This window comes from Balaenoptera physalus (assembly GCF_965194825.1).
Source record: "Balaenoptera physalus genome assembly, chromosome: X".
Taxonomy (NCBI): Eukaryota; Metazoa; Chordata; class Mammalia; order Artiodactyla; family Balaenopteridae; genus Balaenoptera; species Balaenoptera physalus.
In genome coordinates, this window is record NC_138903.1 from 17,136,423 (window position 1) to 17,163,683 (window position 27,261).

At 40.6% G+C, this 27,261-nt stretch overlaps 1 protein-coding gene across 5 annotated transcripts in view; it reads right to left on the reverse strand.

Annotated features, from left to right (window-relative positions):
- The window catches only part of MAP3K15 (mitogen-activated protein kinase kinase kinase 15), a 148,224-nt gene that overhangs the window by 37,126 nt on the left and 83,837 nt on the right, over positions 1-27,261 (reverse strand). For all 5 annotated transcript variants that reach the window (XR_014258911.1, XM_082446933.1, XM_082446935.1 and 2 more), the window contains 7 exons: positions 21,296-21,466; positions 16,271-16,383; positions 15,880-16,039; positions 12,779-12,929; positions 11,216-11,323; positions 2,938-2,987; positions 857-952 (listed from right to left, as the gene is read on the reverse strand). Coding sequence is in view for 4 of the 5 variants with exons in the window: in XM_082446933.1 (XP_082303059.1) it covers positions 857-952; positions 2,938-2,987; positions 11,216-11,323; positions 12,779-12,929; positions 15,880-16,039; positions 16,271-16,383; positions 21,296-21,466 (849 nt within the window). In the remaining variant the exon portion in view is untranslated. The remainder of the gene's footprint in view (positions 1-856; positions 953-2,937; positions 2,988-11,215; positions 11,324-12,778; positions 12,930-15,879; positions 16,040-16,270; positions 16,384-21,295; positions 21,467-27,261) is intronic.

The window sequence follows — 27,261 nt, forward strand, 5'->3', positions numbered from 1 at the left end:
CTGAGAAAACCATAATTCAAAAAGAGACATGCACCACAATGTTCATTGCAGCTCTATTTACAATAGCCAGGACATGGAAGCAACCTAAGTGTCCATCATCAGATGAATGGATAAAGAAGATGTGGCACATTTATACAATGGAATGTTACTCAGCCATAAAAAGAAATGAAATGGAGGTATTTGTAGTGAGGTGGATGGAGTTAGAGTCTGTCATACAGAGTGAAGTAAGTCAGAAAGAGAAAAACAAATACCGTATGCTAACACATATATATGGAATCTAAGGAAAAAAAAAAAAGGTCATGAAGAACCTAGTGGCAAGACAGGAATAAAGACGCAGACCTACTAGAGAATGGACTTGAGGACACGGGGAGGGGGAAGGGTAAGCTGGGACAAAGTGAGAGAGTGGCATGGACATATGTACACTACCAAATGTAAAATAGATAGCTAGTGGGAAGCAGCCGCATAGCACAGGGAGATCAGCTCGGTGCTTTGTGACCACCTAGAGGGGTGGGATAGGGAAGGTGGGAGGGAGGGAGACGCAAGAAGGAAGAGATATGGGAACATATGTATATGTATAACTGATTCACTTTGTTATAAAGCAGAAACTAACACACCATTGTAAAGCAATTATACTCCAATAAAGATGTTAAAAAAAGAAAGATTGAATTCTATACTTTAAAATGAGCAAATTGCATGGTATGTGAATTATATCTCAATAAAGCTGTAAAAATTATTTTTCATAAGTTAAAACTTTAGGAAAGGCAGTATAGCAAATAAATATTTTTCACAACAAAGACCCTTTAAAAGTGATTCACCATAATTAGATTGAAAATACCTGAATCAGATTAAAACTCACCTACTGCACTGGTCTTCAGTGGAAAAGTAGATTTGAAAGTCATCAGAATTATCATGGACGTAAAGAAAACAACACTGTTCATCAAACTTGGATATGCTGCAAAAGTTCAAAACGTAAGAATGCTTATTATATATAAATTTTGATATCAATTTAATTTTTTTGAGAAAGATCTAGAAACAGCTTTTCTTCAATTTTACAAATTTGAAAGTTTCATTAATGTTTTAATACCCCCCCGCCCACCAAAGTGACTTCTATTTCTCTATGAAATTTAAATAGGAGGGGCATTTATCTTGCTGATGTTTGAGTTTGTATTCATCAACAGACTTTAATATGTAGCAAGAACTTACTATCTATTCAATGTTAAGCAAAGCATATGGGCAGCAGGAATGGGAATAAAATATGGTTTCTGTCTTCAAGAGTTTATAAGGTCATTAAAAAGGTATTTGTGAAATAATTTATTGTGATATCAAAGGAATTTCTAGACTTGAAAAATATTAGGACACAGTATTTGTGGCCACACAAGGGAAGTGGAAATAAACATGGCATTTTAGCTCAAGAAAGGCCTTTAAATGTTATCTGGTCCATCCCCACCAAAGGCCTGGATCTGACTCTACAGCTCCTTGAACAGGCAATATTCAGTTTGCCTGGAATATCCAGTGACAGAAAATCATCATATTCCATCTCCTGATGGATTTCACTGCTAGAAAGTTCTTTACCTGCACTGTGCCAAAGCCTACGCAATGGCCCTCATTTTGCCAGGTGGCACTATGCAAAAGGCTAGATTCTATGATTAGCCCTTCAGACAAATGAAGCCACTTTATCTTGCCCTTTCTAAGTCATCTCTTCCTGAGATTATAGCTTCTTTGACCATTCCTTACATGTTATGGATTACATGACAAATAACGAGTTGAAACAGCAACAGTACAGGGTGATTTAAAATGAATTAAAACTAGCTTATACATGAGTAACTTTTCAAAACCAATGTTTAAAGGAACCACCACAGTTAGTTGGATAGCCTTGGGAATGTTCAACACATGCTCTTCATGTCACATTGGTTCCAGGGTCTGATTCACCCCAGGCCCTTTGCACATCCCTGTTGATGGCTAAAATGGCAGCAAGAGGTATCTCTATGAGAAGGTACAAACAGAAGGTTCTTGACTACATGTTATCATACAACTTAGTTTCTGAGTAGTACATGTTTGAAAATGTTTAACACCTTTTGAATTATATTTTCTGAGCAGTATTATTCAAATATGCTACTGTGTTCTTAAATGATTTCTCTCCCTTTAAAAGTGATGTAAACATTACTCCAATTTAAACACTGATGTGTCTAGGAAAGGATCATGCTGCATCTGGGGTAACAGGGATTCATTCATTGGCCTGTGGTCTGAGAATCAGAGAAAAGACAGAGTTCTAGTCCAAGCCCTTAATATGATGGAAACTATGAAGATACTGAGTCCTAGAGAGGCTGAATGATTTGCTCAAGGTCAAACAGCAAAAGAGGGATTAGAACTCAGATCTACTCCAGAGTTCCTCCCACCCTTGGGTGTGCTGGCAGGGTCAGACTCAGAGTGCAGCCACACAATTCAGGCCCAAATGGTCAGCGCTCCTGAACCAAACAGCAAGTGGCAGGCCTCTCCTGGGAATACACCACCTTACTCACCTGCCAATAACAATGCCCTTGGCTCCATTACTCTGCCCAGGAGATCCCAGCCAAGTATCATTATCAAGTAACTCCCAGCTTCAGTTCTGGGGGTCCCTGAGCACATGAACATCATTGGCTCAAAGAAGAAACACTTTATCTTTCTACACACATAACATCTTGTTTTAAAAAAGTTTGAGACAAGAGAATTTCGTCTGTTGGATACGAAAACAGCTACTCTGCTATAACAAGCCAAGAAGCCCTTACTAGCAGCACATGATGAACAAGCTCGGGCAGGGCAACGAGAGAGAAAATAGTCTGTTTTGGATTCTGTTAAAAATGAGAACACCACATATTATAAATAAGTAGAAACAAAGTGATAAAAACAACATCATTATTTGTATTAAAACAATAATTACATTTTCTCTTATGTTCTTACCTTATTCCTCTAATGGAAGAGGCTGTAAAATTCCATTCATGAATTTGTTTCTGCAGGAATCAAGGACAAAAGTCAGTAGTTTGATGTTTTCCATGCAAAGAATCATTTTTGGTTTCATTCTATGGTCAATCGCTTCTGCTATTTTTTACTTTCAATAGAATTTAGCAGTTAAAGCAAGATATTTCGCATAACTTGGAACACCAGAAACATTTTCTAATCTATTGTAAAAATTCATTTGTGTCTCTAATCCAGTTTAGAACAAATGATCTAAATTTGAAATAGAAACAATAGGCATACAGTACATACACAGTGAGCAGCCTTTCATCTTCTGTCAACGTATCAGGAAAACTCTAAGATGAGTTTGGGAACAGCCCACTGAAGTTGAATGACCCACAAAAATGTTTGGAGAGGCAAGAATGTGGCAGACACCAGTCAGTGTTCACCGATCTTTCTTTCTTTTTCTCCCTGGGCACATAACTAGACTACATTTCCCAGCCTCCTGAGCAGCTAGGTGGGGTCATTTGATGGAGTTCTGACCAATGGGATGTGAACAAGAGTGATGTGCTCCACCTGTGGGCTTGGCTCATTAGAAACCTCCACAGCAATCCTCTCCTCTACATTCTCTTTCCCCATCCACTACCAGATGGAATGGGGACCCTGCCAACCTGGACATGACATGAGGCATAGATGAACTTTTATCATCACAGATAAACTGATATTTGGGGGATGTTTGTTTTAGCATCTAGCCTACCATGACTAATACAAAGACTAACTGGGATTCCAATCTGTACAAGACGCACTTAAAAAATACATATAGGGGCCTCCCTGGTGGCGCAGTGGTTGAGAATCTGCCTGCCAATGCAGGGGACACGGGTTCGAGCCCTGGTCTGGGAAGATCCCACATGCCACGGAGCAGCTGGGCCCGTGAGCCACAATTACTGAGCCTGCGCGTCTGGAGCCTGTGCTCCGCAACAAGAGAGGCCGCGATAGTGAGAGGCCCGCGCACCGTGATGAAGAGTGGCCCCCGCTTGCCACAACTAGAGAAAGCCCTCGCACAGAAACGAAGACCCAACACAGCCATAAATAATAAATAAATAAAAAAAATTAAAAAAAAATACATATATAACTCTGTCCTCTCCCTCCACCACCATCCCTTGCTCTTAAACTATGAACAAAGCTAAGCCTCAGAAGGAGTGTCTGAATTCCCAGTTTTAGAAGGGCCATAGGCTACAATACCAATACATTACAACAACAGAGAATCATTTTAAATAAGCAAATACATTAGGTTAGCCTGAGGAATGCCATAAATGACCAGCTAAGCCTCCCAGAGAAGAGAAGTGTGAGAGCCAAATGACTGAGCATATGGCTCAGGAGAACAGCCATAAGCGATCGGGTGACAAGTTTCCTGCCATCCTGGAGCAATGGCAACAGGCACAGCTGGGAGGATGGTTCCCAGTGGGAGAAGATCCATCCAGACATGTTGATGAAACACCTATTATGCACTAGGCAACGAACCAGCAGGGACATGACAGAGAATGACAAAACCCCTGCCCTCATGGGGCTTACAATCGAGTGAGGGGAGATAGATAATAAATCAAATAGTAAGTGAAGAGCATGGTGGAGGGTGAAAAGTACTATGAACACAAATAACACAGCAAAGGGCATTAAGGTGGGGCAGGAAGTCATGAGCTTTCAAGCAGAAAGCTAAAGGGGGTGAGGGAGTGAGCCATGCAGATTAACTGGGGGACCAGTTCCGGGCAGAGGAAACAGCAAGTGCAAAGGCCCTGAGGCAGCAGTGTGCTTTGCAGGTTTGGGGACCAGCAAGGAGGGGAGTGAGACGGGAGCGGAGTGAGTGAGGGGGGAGTGGGAGAGGAGGTTAGGGAGATCATGCAGGCCTCTGGAGGCCATCAACAGGACTTTAAGCCTCCCCTCTGTGTGAGAATCACTGAGAGCTGTGAAAGATGAAAGTGGATGAAAACATGAAAGCTATCACATCAGACCCATCTTTATAGAAAGACTCAGTGTATTTCAGAGGAGGGATGTGTTCCAAGTCACTGAAAGAGAGTAGTGGTGGAGAACGGGAGTCTGCTTTGGATTCAGGTACAGAAATATGAACGAGGGCAGATTCGAGAGAGCCTGCAAGAGGCTGTATGTATATAGAAAGCTCAACCACACAAGTTTTCAAAGTATTCCCGGACGGTAGGTTTACTCTAGGGTAGCTTTAGGGAACTTCTCGATTCAGGAGGAAGATTTACTGGTTAAGAAGTAAACCACATGGAGGGACTTCCTTGGCGGTCCAGTGGTCAAGACTCTGCACTTCCACTGCAGGGGGCACGGGTTTGATCCCTGGTCAGGGAACTAAGATCCTACATGCTGCGTGGTGCGGCCAAAAAAATTAATAAAATTAAATTTAAAAAAATTAAAAAAAAAAACAGAAGTAAACCACACGGACCTTCCCTCCGCTTTCCCTTTACATCATAATCAATAGGCATTGGGTGGGGGGTTCCTGCTTCATAGGTCCTACAGATATAAAAATATAGAAGTCATGCATGGGCTTGCAGAGCAGTTGGGGAGACACTTTGGAAAACGGATAAATAAGCGATAGGATATACTTCGCACATGATACAGACAACTGGGTAGCCAACAGACGTTCAATGGAAGGATGGAAGGAGGGAAGGGTGGTTAGAGACACCTTTGCAAAAGTTAGGACTTGGGTAATTGGAAGAATGAATTCCAGGGAGGGAGAAGGATGAGAACAAAAGAGCAGATGTGAACTCCTGCAGGGCCAGCTCAGGGGACTGTGAGATGACAGATGAAGGTCTGGCTGGGGCTGAGGGTCGGGGAGGGGGAGGGGGAGGAGAAGGAGGGAGGAGAAGGAGGGCAGGGTTATATAGGGGCTTGACACTTAATAAAAGAGTTTGACTTTTATCTGGAAAGTCACAGGATCCAATAATGATTGGGGAATATCAAGAGGGCCACTACAAGTGTTTTTTTAATTATTACTAAACTTTTAAGCTGAAATAGAGCATACATTCAGAAAAGGGTACAGTGATCATCTCAATAAATTTCCACAAAATGAAGAGCCACTGTAACCAGCATCTAAACCAAGAGACAGAACATCAGCAGCAGCAGATTCCCTCAGACCCCCTGTTCCCAGTCACTGCTGTCGACCCAAAGGCGACTGCTATTCTCACTTGTCCCACTGTGGAGAGCGTTGCCTGTTCTGGAATATTATACAAATGGAACCGTGAAGTCTGTGCTCTCTTGTATCTGCAAGGGGAGTCTTTCATGAGCTATCTGGTGGTGTCCTGGCGGGTCAATCAGGAAAGCTATGACTGTTCTCCTCCTGTCCCGAGCCTCCTGTAAGGCAGCATTCTAATCTTTCCTGAGAGGGGATATTTCACCAAATCATGATGAGGAAACAGATTCAAGATTTTAGCTTTCCACAGTGCCAGAAGCCCCCAGTAACAGTGCATTGGAAGCAGAGCCGGGCTGGGCTCTGGAGAAATGGGCCGGGAAGTCAGAGGGAGGGGACTCCTTCAGGATCCCCGAGGTGCTGACTCAGCCTCTGCCCTCCTACCCCCAGGATGCGGACTTTCAGGGAGGGGGGATTTTTGTGTTAAAAGCATAGACTTTTTGTGTGAGATGTTCCAGTCGCTAACATAAGCATAAAAGGCACCTCCCAAAGAGCTTTCCAAAACCAGCAGCCCTACCCGTATGGATAGCAATGGTGGCCGCAGTGCACCTGTTGGTGACTTTGGGGCCCACGAGAAGCTGAGGGAGAAACACCGCATTCGCTCCTGCTCTGTGCAGTCTGCCCGCATCGCTGTGCTGGGCGAGCTCGCACCAGCTTGGGAAGCCATTGTACACATCTCTTCCTAACCCTATGCTCGGTGACCTGATGTTGGTTGCGTGAAACTGGCCATGATGGGAGTATTTACACCACAGAAATCAGTAAACACTACAAATCGGTCCTCTGCTCCCATATCCCCTGGAGAGCTGGTGGTTAAACACTGACCAGCGTACGTTTCTGAGTCCCCGGCTGATGACGCAGACCTTAACCTAATGTTACAGCGGTGCTGTCTGCAGGTGAGCGTGTGCCTGTGTGATTGCTCCCCACCACCACAGCCCACCGGGAAGAACCGCAAGTCTGTGCAGAGAAGTTATCCTTTCCCTCCAGGCTAATCTGCTTGCTTCCACAACCTGCAGAATTTCGAAAATGTAAATGAAGGCAAAAGCAAAGCCTTCCTCTCAAAGAAAAAAAGGCAATTTATATTTCCCTCAGACATTTGCTCTGACAACTACCAAGCACTGTGCAAAACATTTCCTCAGTCAAGGAAAACTACCATTTGCTGCTTATATAGTTCTTTCTATTTCTTATTACAGACTATATACAAACAAAGTAAAACATTTACAACTAGTGAGATACTATATGTACCGATGGAAATTCCCATTAAAGACCTGCAACCATTATAGGTTTGTAGAATTCCATGAGAACAAAACCATTTTGCTCTAAAAGTATGAAGAGTCACTTTAATATGATTAGTTTCTTCCATAACTACTTGTCAAAATATGAGGTGTTCACACCACTCAGAATGGCCATCATCAAAAAGTCTACAAACAATAAATGCTGGAGAGGGTGTGGAGAAAAGGGAACCCTCTTGCACTATTGGTGGGAATGTAAATTGATACAGCCACTATGGAGAACAGTATGGAGGTTGCTTAAAAAACTAAAAATAGAATTACCATATGACCCAGCAATCCCACTACTGGGCATATACCCAGAGAAAACCATAATTCAAAAAGACACATGTACCCCAATGTTCACTGCAGCACTATTTACAATAGCCAGGACATGGAAGCAACCTAAATGTCCATCAACAGAGGAACAGATAAAGAAGATGTGGTACCTATATACAATGGAATATTACTCAGCCGTAAAAAGAACAAAATAATGCCATTTGCAGCAATATGGATGGACCTAGAGATTGTCATACTGAGTGAAGTAAGTCAGACACAGAAAAACAAACATATGATATTGCTTACATGTGGAATCTAAAAAAAAAAAAGGCTACAAATGAACTTATCTACAAAACAGAAATAGAGTTACAGATGTAAAAAATAAACTATGGTTACTGGGGGGTAAGGGGGGGAGGGATAAATTGGGAGATTTGGATTGACACATACCCACTACTATATATAAAATAGATAACTAATAAGGACCTACTATATAGCACAGGGAACTCTACTCAATACTCTATAATGGCCTATACGGGAAAAGAATCTAAAAAACAGTGGATATATGTATAACAGATTCACTTTGCTGTACACCTGAAACTAACACAACATTGTAAATCAACTATACCCCAATAAAAATTTAAAAATGAGGTGTTTTGTTACCTCTATCAATGGAATAGTGAGGTTACAGATGAGAATTTTGAAAATTCTCTTGCATCACAGTGGCATCAATGACACAAACAATGTAAGCAAGGTTGGCCTCTAGTACAAGAAGCCCAACACTGAGGACAGGGTGCTTCATGGCAGTGGTACCTGGAGGGTGGAACATAAGTAGGGCTTTGGGGGGTGGGGGCCTGCTAATGTTCCCTTCCCTGGGTTGCACTGGTTACTTAGGTGTGTTCACTTGATAAAAAATCCATCAAATTGTACATTTATGAGTTATGCACTTTTGTGTGTGTGTTATACTTCAATAAAAGGTTAAAAAAAACCCCAAAGAGGCAAATTTAATAGAAGATACATGCATTCTTCAAATGAGATATATCTGTATGAACACTATGTATGTATCTTATTCTAGCTCCTTCTCTTTTGCTCAAATATTTAAAGCACACAGTGCAGGAAAAATACCCCAGCACATTACGGCGGCTCATCTTCACTAATGGCTACTGACTCTCTTATCAATGAGGAGAAGGTTGCTTCGCTGTTAAATATTAGACAAGGTTACTGGCTTACATTTGTGTTACAGACTTAATGTTTGTGTCTCCACAAATTCATATGTTGGAGCCCTAGTCCCCAGTGTGATGGTATTTGGAGATGGTGGCCTTTGAGAGGTGATTAGCTCACCAGGGTGGAGCCCTCGTGATGGGATTAGTGCCCTATATAAGAAGAGACAGGAGAGAGTTCTGTATCCCTCTTTCCATTATGTGAGAACAGGGCAAGAAGACCACCATCTGCAAACCAGGAGGAGGGTTCTCTCCAGAACCTGACCATGCTGGCACCCTGATCTCAGACTTTCCAGCCTCCAGAACTGTGAGAAACAAATTTCTGTTGTTTGAGCCAGGGGTCCCCAAACCCTGGGCTGTGGACCAGTACCGGTCTGCGGCCTGTTAGGAATCCGGTTGCACAGCAGGAGATGAGTGGAGGGTGGGCGGGCGGGTAGGCAAGCAAGCGAAGCTTCATCTGCCACTCCCCATAGCTCACATTACCGCCTGAATCATCCCCCCCGCCCCCCAGGTCTGTGGAAAAACTGCCTTCCACAAAACCAGTCCCCGGTGCCAATAAGGTTGGGGACCACTGGTTTAAGCCACCCAGTCTGTGGTATTCTGTTACAGCAGCTCAAGCAGACTAAGGTAACTTGAAATATCATTCATGACTATATATTTTTCATATGTACCTTTATTGAAGTATAAGTGATATAGAAAGAACTGCACCTATTTAATGTGCATAATTTGATGAGTTTGGACATATGCCAACACTTGTAATACCATCACCACAATCAAGGTAGTAGATATATCCAACACCTCCCAAAGTGTCCTTGTGTCCCTTGGGTTTTGTTTTTATTTGTGTGTGTGGTAAGAACACACATGATATTTACCCTCTTAACAAATGTGAAGTGCACAATCCCATATTGTTAACTATAGGCACTGTGCTGTACAGCAGCTCTCTATGACTTATTTATCTAGCGTAACTGAAACTTTATGCCCATTGAACAATGGAAAGTTGTTGTATCATGACTATTTCTGATAAAGTGTTTCCAATATGATTCTGAGTCTCTCCTTATTCTCTGATGTTGTATTTTATTTTTGAGGATATTGCTTATTTTTACCTGATTAAGACATAATTGCTCACACTCTTGTTTCCAGGGGGAAAAAAATCCTTCTTTGCCAAGTTGATGGCAGAACTCTCCCCACACTCCATGAAAACACAGACATAGCAAATAGATCTAATGCACTTGTCAAAGGTGCTACCTCTTTTTATTACTACAAAATATTTTATTAAGGAAAAAATCTGATGAAGTACTTTAGACAAATACAGATGAAAATGTAGCTGTTACCACAAAACATGAGGCCTGGCCCAGCATTTGTGTAATATCTTTAATGGGCAATGAAAATGTTTCCTCTCCTATATTGCTGGTGTAAGTATAAATTAGGATGGTACGAATTTGACAGTAGCTATCGTATTTTAAACATATGTAGTCTTGAAGCCAGCAGGTCCAATTCTGGGACTCTTTGCTCCTGAAACATCTACATGTGCGCGGTAGGGTGTAACCGCCAGGATGTGCACTGGCGTATTTACCATCAGCTAGAATGCAAAACTGAAACCTAAATGTGCATTAGCAGGAAAGTGGTAAAATAAATTGTGGCTCATCCATACCCGGAAATGCACCACCATGATATGGGAATATAGGGAATATCACATTTTAAAAATCGGGTGGGTCAGTGTGTGCTATGTGAAAAACTGTCCATGATGTATGGATCATTTAAAAAGAGTAAGTTGCAAAATAACAAATCTCACCATATGATCTCACATTAATGAAAATGCTTCTTCCCCCTATATATATGTATATTATATATATAATGGATATATGTATACACACATTATACATATATAACTGAGCTTAGAGAAAGGTATAGATGGACATCCATCAAATCATTGGTGACGGGAATACATACCAAGTTTGGGGGATTTGGAGGGACTTTCACTTTATTCCTTATCCACTTCCTTCATGGTTTAACTCATTTTTTTCCACAAGTTTATGTTCATTCGTATATAAATACATATATATATATACACACACACATATATATACACATATGTATATACACACATAGCTATACATATAATACAAATATATATATTTGGAAAACCCTGCTTCCTTTCCTCCATCTGTGATTACACTCTCTCATATACTCCCGTAACTCAGAAGCTAGGCATGGGTGCCTGTTCTTTCAAGTACAATATAGTTGACTCTCCTACTTGAAAACTGAATTTTTCATTAAATAATACAGAATAAAGAGAGAGCTGTTTATGATTGTTTTCTTACCATTTCCGTGGGTGAGACGTGCCACAGAGAAACTGTCCTCTCCTCAGCTTCACTGTTTATAGAGACATACGAAGGCTGGTAGACTTTGGTTGGTTCTATCACCAGAACCTAAAAGAACAGATTTCTGTAATGTGTGGGAACATGCCACATAGGTTATCTTGCCCAGTGAGGAAGTGGGAAGCTCTGGACTCCACAGATTCTCTACGTGTACCTACTATGCAGCAACCCTGCTCTAGGACCAGTGGATACGGCGGCCCACAATCCCTTCCCTATGGGAGGTCTATGCTCTGATGGGGCAGACAGTGTAACCAACAGACAAGGATATGCAATAACATAACATACAGACCTTTGAAGAAAATAAGGCAGAATAATGGTGAGGAAGGGGTGGGGGACACTTCTTGAGACAGAGGGGCCAAGAAAGGCTTGCCCGAGGAAGTCACAGAGAAGAAAGGAAGGCTACAGTTTTTGAGAGAAATTAGGAAGTAAACTTGAGAATCCACAGGTAGGTACCCAAGTCTGCAAAAAATGCAAGAGGATGAAGAGTGAGGTGACAGTCCATCAGTCATATTTTATTTTGCTGGGGGAGAGGGAGGGAGGGAAGGAAGGAAGGAGAGGAGGAGGGAGAGATGAAGAGGAACGGGGTAAAAAAGGGGGAGAGAGATAGAGAGAGAATGAATTTCCAAAGCAAATGTTTATTGCTAAACTGGGGTAGAGATTACATGAGTGTCTGTCCCATTATTTTTTTTTTGTACCTTTCAATAGGTTTGAAATATTTCATAATTCAAAGAAGATTTAAAAACTTATTACCCAGGCACAAAATCATTATCATAATCATTTCAAACAACGTAATCTTTTACTCGATGTTTCATGAAATTCTGAACACTGAATGTTCACAAAATCTTATGACATAAACACGAAACACAATTATCTGAAGTTCAGTTTCTGGGATGCTTAGATGTCTTACTTATGACTCCTTATAAGATGATCATAAAACTGAAACAAAAACTCAATGAAAAGCTAAAAGCGGTTTTGCTTTTCAATAAAGTTTTAAAAAGTAATTAGTGGCATTGGAGGCAAACCAAAGCTCAACAGGAAACAGCTGTGAATTTGAAAATTTTACTATTAGTGTTGCATTGTTGTGGAATCAAGTTTCTCCTCCTCAGCACTATGGACATTTTGGGCTGGATAATTCTGTGTTGGGGGCAGGAGACTGTCCTGTGCATTGTGGGAGGTTTAGTGGCATCCCTGGCCTCCACCCCACTAGATGCCAGTAGCAACACCTTTCCCACAGTTATGACAACCGAAATGTCTCCAGACGTTTCCAAACGGCCTCTGGGGGACAAAAATCACTCCTAGTTGAGAACCACTATTTTAGAGGATATAGCCAGCTTTTTCTAGTGAGTTGATCTCTCGCTGGCTGATTCTACATAAGATTGATGGCTCTCTTAACATTTTCAGTTACTCTAAGGGTTTCTTCCTTTCAGAGTATTCAATAATTAGATAGTACCAACCCCAGTTTCTTTTTTTTTTTAATCTTAAAAAAATGGATTTAGCATCTCTTACTGGAAATCTGAGTCCATTAGTAACTTCATTTGTTGCCTCAAAAATTATATCTAACCAGAAGTTCAGCCGTTCTTGCCTGGGTGAATGTTCAATAATGGGTTTCTTGAAGCGCTGAATTAATAACAAGTTCTGAACTAATGATCGCAGGTACCTGGAAAAATCATGAGCACCAATAAATTAGATTCCCAAAGAAACGGAATTCAGTTCTACTCCCTTTAAAAGAAGTTTCCCAAAAGCCTTATTTCTTAAATTCATAGTGTGTAGCAAGTACTTCTTAATAATTTGGCAACCACATACTTAATTAAAAGAAACCCAAACGGGGCAAAATAAGCTTGTCCAACAAACATACAACATTGCTTTTACCAACATTGGGCTAAACCTCAGTTTTGGTACATTGTGTTCAAAGCATAGAGACTGGCAAGCATTTGCTATCTTAATTAACAAGAGCAAGTGGTTTGAACCTCAAAGCAACTGCAAAATGACAAAATTTCAAACTCAGTATCTTCTTCTTTTCTAACTACCCTTTTTATTTTGAGGTAATTATATATTTACATAGTTATAAGAAACAATACAGAGAGATCCCATGTGCCCTTGGTTTACCCCAATGGTAACATCATGTAAAATTCTAGAATAATATCACAATCAGGATACTGACATTGATACAGTCAAGATAGAAAATATTTCCATCCACAAGGATCCCTCATGTTTCCCTTCTATAGCCACGCCAACTTCCTTCCCATCCCCATCCCCTCTTTGACCTCTGGCAATCACTAATATTAAACTCAATGTACTTTCTTTTAAAAAAAATTAGATCTGACCTGGTAGATGTTGAATTTATAAGGTCTTCAATCTCACCACACCTTTACTATCTTTAGGCAAACTGAACTCTTTGAAACATAGTTGCCAGACAGTGGTAGTCACATCCTCTCTGGTAGTGAATGGGGTTGGTGGGGAGGTGTTTCTGCTGATAGTATCAGAGTATTATTTTGCCCTTTGAGGATAAAGTCTGGAGCTATCCTGGGAAGGCAGATCAGCTAGGCTCTGACTGACTTGCTTGGGTACTGTGTAGTAAAGGATGAATTCAGCAGGACTGGGTTGCCCAAGTATACATTCCAAAGAAAGGTGTGGCCCTTGACTGGCTTCTGAGAGATCACTTCTAAGCCCTTGGGATATTCTGCCTGCTAAGAGTCTCTGTCTACCTGGGGCCTTGCACCAGGCCAGCTAGTTTACGCTAACAGTATGATTCATGGTGGGGACCTTGGGCCATGCTGTATCAGTGTGATCTCCAGAGAGGCTGGGGACTCAGTGACTAAGGTCAGCTATGTGGGTGCTTCATGGCTACATAATTGACCCCCAATAAAAACCCTGGACACCAAGGCTTGGTGAGCTTCCCTGGTTGACAATAATTTGTACATGTTGTCACATATCATTGCTGGGAGAATTAAGCACTGTCCATGGCTCCACTGGGAGAGGACAACTGGAAGCTTATGCCTGGTCTCTCCTGAGCTCTGCCCTATGTGCCTTTTGCCTTTGCTGCTTTTAATCTATATACTCTTACTGCAATATACCATAACCATGAGTAGAATAGCTTTTCTGAGTTCTGTGAGTTCTTCTAGCAAATCGTGAACCTCAGGGTGGTCTTGAACCCACAACAATAGGTACCAACACTGTAAGTCAGTCCAGGTTCTGATGTAACAGGAATGTATTCACGCCTCAGGTCTCCTCTGCAGAGTCAGCTCTGTCTGGCTCAGATGCAACAATGCACCTTAAAATTAGAATTCTGCAAACAGCAGCCACTCCAGGAGGGCTGGAAGCTCAGCCTGCCTCTGTGTTCTCTCAGCCTCAGAAAACTTTCAAGAGGTTAATAGGGTTTCAGGGTCAAATTTAAGTCCTCCAGATGGGAAAGAAATACAGTCAAACTAGATATGAACGCTGAGATTCCTACCCCTGAGAGTCCAGATTGGCCCACTGAGCTGAGAAATAGAAGGGGACAGACGAACATGGATCGTTAAAAGTAAAAAATTTTAAATTATGTAAGTAATCCAAATGCATTTTAGACAAATCAGAAAATAGAGTTAAAAAAGCAGATTACAAACTTCTTAACCTGCTACCTCCCTGAGACAGCCACTATCAATATGTTGGAGCAAATCCATGACTCACCATTTTCTCATTATACAAATATCTACTGAGACTCTATTATGAAACTGTAGCAATCAATAATATAACCACAACTCTAATGGAGCTTAATGTCTACTGGGAAGTCAGCTATTGCCCAACCCTCCCAGACCCTCCTCTGAGTCACATATGAAACAGAGGTTTTTAATTAAAATGAGTCCATATAAAACAGTAGTTCTCAAAGTGCGGTCCCCAGACTAGCGGCAGCTTGTAATTTCTAAATGCAAATTCTCAGGCCCCACCCTACACCCTTTGAACCAGAAATCCGAAGGGTTAGGCCCAGCAATCTGTGTTTTAATCAACACAGGTGATTCTGATAATGTCAAAGTCTGAGCACTGATATAGAAAAATATACCCTGCATCTGGCTTTTCTTATTCAGTGATAAACCATGAACACATTTCCATGTCTCCAAGTATTCTTTCTTACACATTTTAATGGCTGTATAATGTGCTAACCTAGGGCCACTGCTGGGCCACCATTTTCTTGATCATATCTATAATTGGTGTTTTAGTTCCAGTTTTCATTTGTGATGAAAATCATTTTCTTGGGGTACTTTTAGCTTTACTATCTGCTTTCTCACAAATGCACAATATGTACTGATACCCAAGAATGTTCTGCTCTTGAGGACCTACGTGGCCTGAAAAGATTAACAGGGCTGAGAGTTTTGTCTTGGAGACATAGCATGTAGGGATACATTCTGTGTGTGGGTGTCTGTCTGTCTGTCTTTCCCTCCCGTCACATAAAACCAAGCGAGGCCTCAAGAGTTGCTCTTTCTGCCCTAACTTTGCTTTAATGAAGAAGTCAGAAGGAAAAACATAGCAACTGCTATTATTTTTGGCATTCACACCTTTTCCTCCTGGGGGAAACCTTTCAGAACAAGATCAGATATTGACATGGGTGATGAAAACACATAGACCTGACTCACCAGACTGGAGGTTTCAGTTTGAACAACCTCTCTGCTGCCTGGACAGCTTTCCCAACATCATTGGCCAACATGCTGACGTTGAAGAACTGACCCACATCCCAGTAATTGTTCATTTTCTCCAAGCTCCCTTTTCTTCCCAACAAACTGTTCAGCCGGACACCTTAAGAATTTGAATTTTAGATAAAGTTATGAAAAGTCTTCCTAGTTTCCACCATATTATGTAAGCCTTTAGAGGAGAAAATGGGCATTTTATTCGGGCTACTGCCTCAGGTGTGCTATCATACAGTAACTGTTCCTTTTGAAATATAATGTTAGTTATTTGGACATAATTTTTAATGCTGAAATTGTGTTACCAAAGCATATCAACAACTGCAGTCATAAACAGCTTTACCTATTTTCCTTAGCTCCATGGAAGTTTCAAATTGCTGTCCAGCAACTATCAGCAAAACTGCAAGGTTGATTCCTGAATAAAGAGATGGCTGGAGCTCAAACCCTTTGCAATACCTGTAATTACAGAACCACCAAATTCCTATTATATCATTTTATTATGGTAGAGGGAAAAAGGGCAAATACTAGCACAAACCAACCTTCTCATGAACATTTTTACTACTCTAATTTATTGTTTTACAGCTATCCTCCAGCCACCCATGTTTACTAACAGCCACATGTAGCAGTCAGATAGCTTCTTAAAAATGTCATAATAGGGACTTCCCTGGTGGTCCAGTGGGTAAGACTCCACGCTCCCAATGCAGGGGGCCCGGGTTTGATCCCTGGTTGGGGAACTAGATCCCGCATGCTGCAACTAAGAAGCCCGCATCCCGCAACTAAAGATCCCGCGCGCCACAACGAAGATCCAGCAGAGCCAAAATAAATAAATACATACATACATAAATGTTTTTTAAAATGTCATAATAGCAACACAGTAGCTAACACTAGAGAGTTTTAAAATCTTTCTTCAGAGGGTTTAGAGTTTTAAAATAAAAGCCATGATCACCGTATAAAGTAAGGAAACTATATTAAAGGGTACAAAAGAAATTTAAAACCTATTATAATTCTACTCCCAAAAGTAGAACACAATTTGATGTCCACATATCATTTTTAAAGTTATACTCCATTTGCACATTGAGCATTTTTTATTTCGTGGCAATCACAACAGGAATAGGCTCTTTCTCTGCAGGCAGTCTGTTTGCTTATATCATGAAATGGAATTATTTTTTCATGTATGAAACAGTACTGCCAAAACCCTGGATCGCAAAGAGCAGTGGCATATAAAGTGAGAGAAGGGGGCTTCCCTGGTGGCGCAATGGTTAAGAATCCACCTGCCAATACAGAGGACACAGGTTCGAGCCCTGGTCTGGGAAGATCCCACATGCCACAGAGCAATTAAGCCCGTGCGCCACAACTACTGAGCCTGCGCTCTAGAGGCTGTAAGCCACAACTACTGAAGCCCGCACACCACAACTACTGAAGCCCGCATGCCTAGAACCCGTGCTCCGCAACAAGAGAAGCCACCGCAATGAGAAGCCCGCACACCACAACAAAGAGTAGCCCCCGCTCGCCACAACTAGAGAAAGCCCGTGTGCAACGAAGACCCAACGCAGCTAAAAATAAAATAAATAAAATAAATAAATTTATTAAAAACATAATAAAGTGAGAGAAGGGGCAGGGATCTATTACATTAGGATAAAGAACAAGATCCAAAGCTGTGAATACCATTTTTATACCAAAAGGTTAACCATGCCTTTTTTAATTCTCTTATTTATTCTTTTTTCTATGCATAAAAATTTTCTTTCTCTTCCATGAGCGAGTATGAACATCATGATCAGGAAAAAAAGAATTTGATCAACGAAGTAATGATGTAAAAATTTCTTTTTGTAAACCAGGACTGATTTTATCAGTCGTGTGACAACAGGAGGATCAAACACCAACAAAACATTAAATTGTGGAAGGGAGAACTTATCAGTTAAATCTGACCATAAATCATAAAATCAGTTAAAATCTGATTTTATGAGCTTTGGGGCATGATACAAGTACCCTCAGAGGGACTAGAGGATATCAAGAAAGTCATTCCAACCCTAGTCAACAGAATTCCAATAAAATTGAAACCTCTCCCCCACTCCCCCGGGTATGTCTTGGGGATTTTAAATTCCATATCCTACTGTATTTGATTTTTCATTTTCTTTTACTATGAAAAGTTATCTGGGAAGAGGGCAGAGAGGGTGACTTCTCTGTGCTTCTTATTCACAAATGAAACAGGCCCGGCTTGGGGACAGACAAGTCTTGAACTCGGAGTCAGGACTGCAGTCCCAGGTTTGTGTCTGACCAGCCCCGCGACCTTGGACCAGCCCCTGCCTCTCTGAGCTGCGTGTTCCACATCCCTATCTGAGAGCAAGGTGACCCTCATGGTCTCACCGGAGCCATCATGCCCTGACCAGAAGACTACGCTTTATTTGCTCCTGTATCCACTGCCACGACCTTCTCAAGTGCATGCAGAAGGCTCCTCTGACTTCCTTGAAGGAGCCACTGGCAGTAATTTCCTGACCTGGAGGTTGAATTCTTGGCCATGATGGTGGGAACACAGCTTCCTATTTTGGCTGTACCAAACTTTAATTTCCCTTCCTTTCCCTTCCCTTCAACACCTTGAGTGATTTCTCTTGAGCATACAGTGCACTGGTGCTACTGGGGATTAACTAAGACTAAAACAAGGTCCCCGCCCTCTAAGAACCTATACCATGATGGAAGTGATAGTATTTTCACTAATTGTGTGTAATTTTCATGAGTGTGGTAACCTAAAACCACACAAATCCAAGTCTAGAGGGACTCACAGAAAACAGAGAGGCTTGAGATGCGGCATGAAGATGGATAGAATTGTAACAGTAGTGATTTAGAAAGGGAACCCCCAGCATAGAAAATGGCAGGAGAAGAGATGGGAGTTTGGGGAGCTCCTAAGGAACTTCAATTTACTTGGACATATATCAGATAGTGGGAAACAGGGCTAGGGGCAGGTTGGAGAAAGTCTGCAAAGTGCCTAGAATGGTGATCTAAGAGTTTGAAGTTTTATTTAATAGGGAGTGGAGAGCCATTTTGGATCTTTGAGCTTTAGGAGGAGTAAACTGTCAATCTATGAAGGACAGACTTTAGAGACACCAAGCAGAGAGCCTACTTGGGATACTGTTCTGGCAAGAGAGCAAAAAAAAGTGGCGCCAATTAGGGGTGGTGGTGATGGGAAAGGATGGGTAGGGAGTGAGGGAAGACTCACAGAAGGACTGGAATTGGGACCTGACTGTATGGGGAGATAAGTGAGTGAAAGTTATCAAACATTAACCAAAAGTGTATGCCTAGAAGGCTGAAGAATGGTTGTAAGAAAGCAAGACAATGGAAGCCATCCCTTGTGGAGAGGAGGAAACGACTTCAGCCTTAGACATGTTGAGTCTTAAATACCAGCACCATCTTGAGGTAGAACAGGTGGGCGAAGAGAGGGGTGATGTGGGGCCAAAGCTTAGGATAGAGGGTGGGCTGGAGATCAACTAAAGGTTCCAAGGTGTGGGAGTGACTGGGATCACCAGGGAAAAGTGTAGATGGAGAGAAGAGGGAAGAGGACAAAGTCCAACGTGTATGGAAGGAAAACAAAGAGGAGGCAGGAGAGGGGGAGAGGAAGCAGTTAGAATTAAATGAGACTGCAGCAGCAATACCAAGAACTCTTGTGATGGAAATGGATGGTGTAGGCTGTTGGCTCTACCTTTAAAATATATCCAGGTTCTGACACCTCATCATTTTCATCACTACTACCCTGGTTCAAGTCCCCATCAGCTCTTCTCTGAATTTCTGCAGTATTCTCCTAACTGTTCCCTGCTTCTGCCCTCACCCATGTGATAGATTATTTAATAACCACAAAGCCCTCCCATCCCACTATGCACACGCCTTTGCCATGTCTCCCACCCACAGACTGGAGTCTATTTCTCCACCCCTTTGAATCTGGGCTGACCATGTGATTTGCTCTGACCAAGAACATGCGGCAGAACTGACCTTATGTGAGTTCCTGAGCCTTAAGAGGCTTTCTGGCTTCCACATCCACTCTCTGAGAATGCTGCCCACCATGTAAGAGAGCTGGTCTACCAGGATTAGAACTACCCGTTAGAGAATGGAGGCTCACCACCAACAGCCAGCACCAGTTGTCAAGTGTGTATGAGGCCATTTTGGACCTTCCAGCCCTGCTGATTCTCCAGATGACTACAACTTTAGGAGTGAGCTCAGCACTTAAGGAGTGAAATGAGCAGAGGAACTGCCTGGGCAATCCATAGAATCATGAGAAGTCATAAATCACTGTTTTAAGCCACTAAGTTTTGGAGATGCTTGGGGGGTTTTTTTGGTTTGTTTTTTTGTTTTTTTGGCCAAGCCGCGTGGCTTGCAGAATCTTAGTTCCCCGACCAGGGATTGAACCCAGGGCTTCGGTAGTGAGAGTGCAGAGTCCTAACCACTGGACCACCAGGGAATTCCCTGGAGATGCTTGTTATGCAGCAAATGATAGCTGACACACCCCCTAAAATGTATTCATAACAGTGAGAGTACTCTGGTTAAAATGCATGTCAGATCTTGTCACTCCTCTGCTCAGAATATTCCAGCACTGTATCATCTCACTCAGAGTAAAAGGGTCTTCTCTCCCATTTCCTGCCACTCTCCCCCTTGCTCCTGCCTCATCATCCTTGAGCATGCTCAGCATGCTTCCTCCTCAGGGTCTTTGCCCTTGTTATCCCCTCCTTCTGGAACACAGTTATCTGCAAGGCTCATTCCCTCATCACCTTTACATCTTTATTCACCTTCACTTACCATCCTATATAAAACTGTAGACAACTCCCAGTCCTCCTTTCCCTCGTCCCTGATTAGCTTTTCCCCCTCACCATCAGCTGACATCCTATATATTTTACTGTATTTGTTTGTCTGACTTTCCTTACCAGCAATGCAAGGTCCATGAGGGCATGGATTCGTATCTGCTGTGTCTTTATCCCACCATCTAGAAAGTTACTGGCATGCAGTAAACCCTCAATAAACATTTGTTGAATAAATGAATGAGTAAGTAATGAACGGCTCATTGAGAAGATAATGCTACGACGATGGTGGAACAAGGTTCTGGAAGGAGTAGCTGGGAAGGAGTAGCTGGGAAGGAGTGTGCTGAGCCTCCTCGCCCCTATAAATGAGTGAACTTGTGGAAAGAATGTCACCAGTAGAAAAGCCTATTTCTAACGGTTTCCTTTTGGAAAAAGGAATCTGGAAATTCCCAGACCACATTTATGGCATTTTTTTCACTGCCAGCAAACAGGCAGACACACATATGTAGGGAAAAGACCTGGATCCTTAGCCTGTGCAATTCTATCCTTTGCAAAGATGCACGTGCTACTGACTAGGGCTGAGGGTTTACCACTCAATGGCATTGTCTCGGCTGGCATCATCTTTGCAGTCCGAATCCAAGAAGATGTCCTTGTATATCCTCCCGCAGAGGCAGAACATGTCGGGGGCCGGGTGGTCACAGCTCTGCAGAACCTGGAGCATGACCTGCAGAGCCTTCTCACGATCGCCTGTGCTGTTTCTTCTGAAAGATTCATGTGATAAGATGACAAATGTCTGAATCAAGACACGGGAGTATAGATGCATTCATTCTGTGAAAGGCTTGTGCTTTAGCAGGAAAAAAATCTAAATTATATTTCATTTTTCATATTCAAATGAAAGAACTGCTTAGGATCCACACCAGTAAGTTTCATTCAATCATACTCTGTCCTACCTGATCCTTCCTCTTTAAATTACACCTAGACTGTAGATGAAAGCATATGCAGATCAATGTATTTGGAAAGACAGAAAAAAAATAATATGGCAGCCTCCTGTCGTTGGATGGGAGAGTAAGGATTTCAGAAGCTAAGCCTGAATCATGAGGATGAGACAGTTTGACACAAGGTTCTTTTGGAAAAGTGGCAGGTCCCCAAATTCAGAAAGACAAGATGAATTTAGAAATGTACTCTGGCATTTCTTGACCTGAAATGCCTTGCCATCTTCAAACGGGGAAGGACTCTAGTAATTCCTGTTATACTCATCGGAATAAAAAATTATTTATATATTCATAAATCACAGTCTTCTTTATTATTCCATTATATGGTAAAATTTTCATTTTATGCACAGGAAATGGATTCCTTAGACAGTTGTTAAAATAATTTTTTGCCACAAAATAACTTGAGTTTGCGGCTGTGAAATATTAACAGTGTTCCGTTGAAGGTTTGGAAGCACAGGTCCATCAGAAGTGAGGACTGATTCAATCAACTATGGCTAATGATATTCATATTGTAATATAAAATATTAAACATTATAAAAAGAAATGAAACAACGTCTATGTAATACTGCTGTGGAGAGATCTCCAGAATATCCTGTTAAGACAAGAAAGCAAGATGTTGAACACTGTGCACAGAATGCTACCTTTTTATTAAGAAAAGGGGGGGATGTGAATAAATATATGCATCTGCTTTCATTTTTTCAAAATGGAAGATAAAATAAAAGGTAACAAAAATGGCTACTGATAGGTGGAGGGAAAAAACACAATGAAGGGGGCAGGGACAGATAGAGGTTACACTTCTTGGAATTTGACTTTGAAACTACTGATACATAAGATTTTTACATAATTATAAAAGAAAATGAAATAATTTTGTAAATGTTGCCTAAAGACACTTTGCCAATGAACATACCGTCTGAATTTGCGGCTGGGGCAAAACAAAACAAATGAACCTGTGCATCCGGTTGATGGCTTTACCCACAAAAGAGAGAAACTAATTTATCACATGGCTTAAAAACACAGCAATTTGACTGTATTTTCCTAAGAGGATATAACCTAAGGAAAAAAATATAAATGCAAAGAAATCTTAAATAGTTTCCAGTAATCATACTGTTAGTGATAATACTAATACTGGTATTTTGAAAATGTTATATATTTACAGTATAGAATACAACAAACAATGATGTTAATTTAATATCATGAGGAACCAGATTTTTCAGCATAAGAGATACAAATACAAAATCACAGAAATAAAAATCCTATAGTCCTCAATTTGAATTGAAACATCAGTATGAATTCATGAGGTGGTTTCCCCAGCACTGTCTACCAAAAAGGCCCAAAGTAATGACCAACTGAGTAGCAATGAGAACCTCCAAGCCCTGACTGGGGTCTGTAAACATTATCTCTCACTAAAGAAACCAGGACTCCTTGAAAGAATCGTTGATTCCAGATATGTCTAAGATGATGCTGGAACATCTTAACACACAAAGAAGCAAAGAAGCTACTAAACTCATATCAAAGACTCAGGAGCCAACCGGAATCAGTTTTTGGCCAAAGAGGGGACAACTTGAGCGTTAAGAAGAACAATAACTATAAAGTATTGAAACACATCAACTATCACTAAAATTATGAGTTCATAATGATCTTATAAAACCTCACTGGTCACTCTTGGAGGATGCTAACAAACGAATTCATTGTTCTTGAAAACTGATCAAGGCAAAATTAAGCATATAGCTTCCTTTTCCCATACAAACTGTACACCAGGGTAACCAAGTCATTGATGAGTGAACATTTCTCTTTATAAAGTATTTGTGCTAATAACTCAGGAATTAATTATAAAATTCAAATATCACCATTTTACAACCCCTAATGAAATAACGGATCTAGGCAATGATCGCAAGGGCCACTAACATCACAAAAAGAGAAAAAACAGATAAAGTACACAACTATTAAGTATTCTTTAAAAAAAAAATCAAACCAATCTAAATAGATATTTCTCCAAAAAAGACATATGGATGGCCAAAAAGCACATAAAAAGATGCTCAACATCGCTAATTATTAGAGAAATGCAAATCAAAACTACAATGAGGTATCACCTCACACCAGTCAGAATGGCCATCATCAAGAAGTCTACAAACAATAAATGCTGGAGAGGGTGTGGAGAAAAGGGAACCCTCTTGCACTGTTGGTGGGAATGTAAATTGGTACAGCCACTATAGAGAACAGTATGGAGGGTCCTTAAAAAACTATAAATAGAGTTATCCTATGATCCTGCAATCCCACTCCTGGGCATATATCTGGAGAAAACCGTAATTCAAAAAGATACATGCACCCCAATGTTCATTGCAGCACTATTTACAATAGCCAAGATGTGGAAGCAACCTAAATGTCCACTGACAGAGGAACGGATAAAGAAGATGTGGTACATATACATGATGGAATCTTACTCAGCCATAAAAAAGAAAGAAATAATGCCATTTGCAGCAACATGGATGGACCTAGAGATTATCATACTAAGTGAAATAAGTCAGACAGAGAAAGACAAATATATGATCGCTCATATATGGAATCTAATTTTAAAAAATGATACAAATGAACTTATTTACAAAACAGAAACAGACTTACAGATCTTGAAATCAACCTTATGGTTACCAAAGGGGAAACATGGGGCAGGGAGGGATAAATAAGCGTTTGGGATTAACAAACACACACTACTATATATAAGATAGATAACCAACAAGGACCTACTATATAGCACAGGGAACTCTGCTCAATATTCTGTAATGACCTATATGGGAAAAGAATCTGAAAAAGAATGGATATATATATATATATGTATAACTGAATCACTTTGCTGTACACCTGAAACACAATATTGTAAATCAACTATACTCCAATATAAAATAAAAATTAAATTAAAAAAATCAAACCAGAACCTGAAATAAGCATCCAGATTTAACTACCAACTTATGGGTATTGGTGGAGGGAGGGATTTACTAAATTACACCAAAGGGATATGATCAGCAAAATCCAGAATTTTGGAAATTCTGCAGGACAAATGGCTTCTTTAACAAATAAATAATAAGGAAAAGAAAAAATAAGAGAAGGAGAAAAGTTGATAAGACTTAAGAGTCATATCAACCAAACACAATGTGTAGACTTTGCCTGGATCATGTCAAACCAACCCACTGTATTAAAAAAAAAAAAAAAAAAAAAAAAGACACAGACAGGTAGACACACACACACACAATCTGGAAAATTTGAAAACTGATATTAAGGAATTACTGTCAATTTTTAGTATGATAACATAATCATGATTATGTTTTATAAAAGTCATTAACCTTTAGGGACACACACCGAAATATCTAGAGTTGAAATGGCATGTCTTTGTTTCATAATTAACCCAGTGTTGCAGTAGAGGGAGTGGGTGCGAGTGAGCGGGAAACAAAACTGGCTTGTGATGATAATTACTGAAGTGGATATGGGATAAACGGGGGTTTGTTATATTATTCCTTACTTTTGAATGTATTTGAAATTTATATAATAAAAAAAGGAAAAGGTACTCATCCTGACTCAACAATTCTACTTCTGGAATCTATAATATAGAAATAATTATACACACACACACACACACTCTCAAGAATTTTTGAACAAATGTTTATCATGGCATTGTTCATAACAGTGAAAAACTAGAGACGATCCAAATGTCCATTAACAGAAGAGTGGTAAAATATATTTTGTAACAACCAAACTACGGAATATCATGCAACCCTTGGAAAGAGGCAAATCCGTATGTAATTATGTAGAAGAACGTCCATAATAGTTCATGGGAAAAAAAATTGCTGAACTAAATGAATAGCATGATCCCACTCTTTGCAGTAAACTCTATTTACATATAAGTTTATGTGCAGAGACAAAAGTCTGGAAGGATACACATTAAATTGTTCAAAAAAATCAGTGTTGAGATTTGTACAAGGTGTTCTTGTGTTTTTTTTACTAATAACTATTCTAATAAAGGAATAAAGAGATTATTCTTTTTAGTTTCTTGGCAATTTTACAACAGGCTCTTTTTTGCTTTCTTTCCTGAGGACCTGTACCTGAAAAGACTACTACGTCATCCAAGAAGACAGATTAGTACCTAAAATACCTTTCTCAACTGGGGTCCTGCTAGAGAATTAAGCCCTAGAGAAAATTATTTGATTATTTGAGTGACTATTTTCTCCATTCTCCCAAGGATGGTACACAGCTAGCCCCATTAAGGATGAATAAGAGAGCTCATTCAATTGATACAATGAAGGCCTTAGGGCATTAGGGCTTAATTCTCTTGCAGAACCCAACCTGGGCTGAGAAGGGCTAATCCAGACACTTGGCATCCTTCTGGAAGCCTGCAATAATTAAGCCTCTATTTCAACTCAGACTTTTTCTATTTTCTACCTTGGTCTTGTTCTAATACGTTGGATCCTTCCTCTCTTTGGCCACAGAATCCAACTTTACCAGCCTACGAACAAGACCTGTTGATAAGCAGCTCACCCATGATATTCTTTAATTTTTAAAAGCCAACAGCTACCAACTCAACTCTAATTTACTAAAGCATTCATATAATTTCTAGAGTCTGTGGCGAGAAAATGAAAAAGATTGAAACTTTAACGAGGTACAAAATTTCTATACCTGTTATGAGCCAACTTTTGAGGTGCAAAATATTCAGGATTCTGAAAAGATGTACTTAACTCTTTTAAATGCTTAATTATTGATCTGAGTTCAGGTTTGTTTGGTTGGTTTTCTTTAGACCAGTTACATCAAGATTTCCCTTGAATTTTTCCATTAACTTGAAACGTACCCCTGTTACTCCAAACAAAAGGTCTTTTGAGGATAAACAAAACAAAAAAATCAAACATTTGCAAAGAGTGAAAAGCAAAGGGATTTTCAGCTTAAAAGCCACTCTGAGACAGGTTCTAAATAGCTAATCCCTTTAGTGGTTAATAATCAGTTTTCAGATCCCAAAGTATCCAAGAACAAGCCTATAGATAAATACTCCTGTGTGTAATCACTCCAGCCACATCCATTTCTGATAACAAGGCCATTTCACAATTTAAGAGAGGAAGTTAACTAAGACAGTGGGGTCTCAACCTTGCCTGCGTATTAGAATGACCTGGGGAGCTTTGAAAACCTTGGTGTCCAGGCTGTACCTCAGACCAATTAAATTAATCTCTGGAGATGGGATTCAGGCATCAGTGTCTAATCCTGGACATTCTGATTCAGTAGGTCTGCATCATTGCTAAAACCACTGATCAATTCTCAGCCCTTCTCTTCTCTGACCTATCAACAGCATTCGACAGTTGAGCACTCCATCCTCCTTGGACCACCTTCTTTATTCGGCTTGCAGGATACCATACTTTCCTGATTTTCCTTCTACTTCAGTCTAATTTTCTGGTTCCTAGTCACCTCTCTGATCTTTCAACATTGGAGTGTCCCTAGGCACAACGCTTGGACTTTTCCTGTTCATCAGAAACTACATCAGATCCCTTGGTGATATCATCCAGTATCATGATTTTCCAAACCATCTATATTCT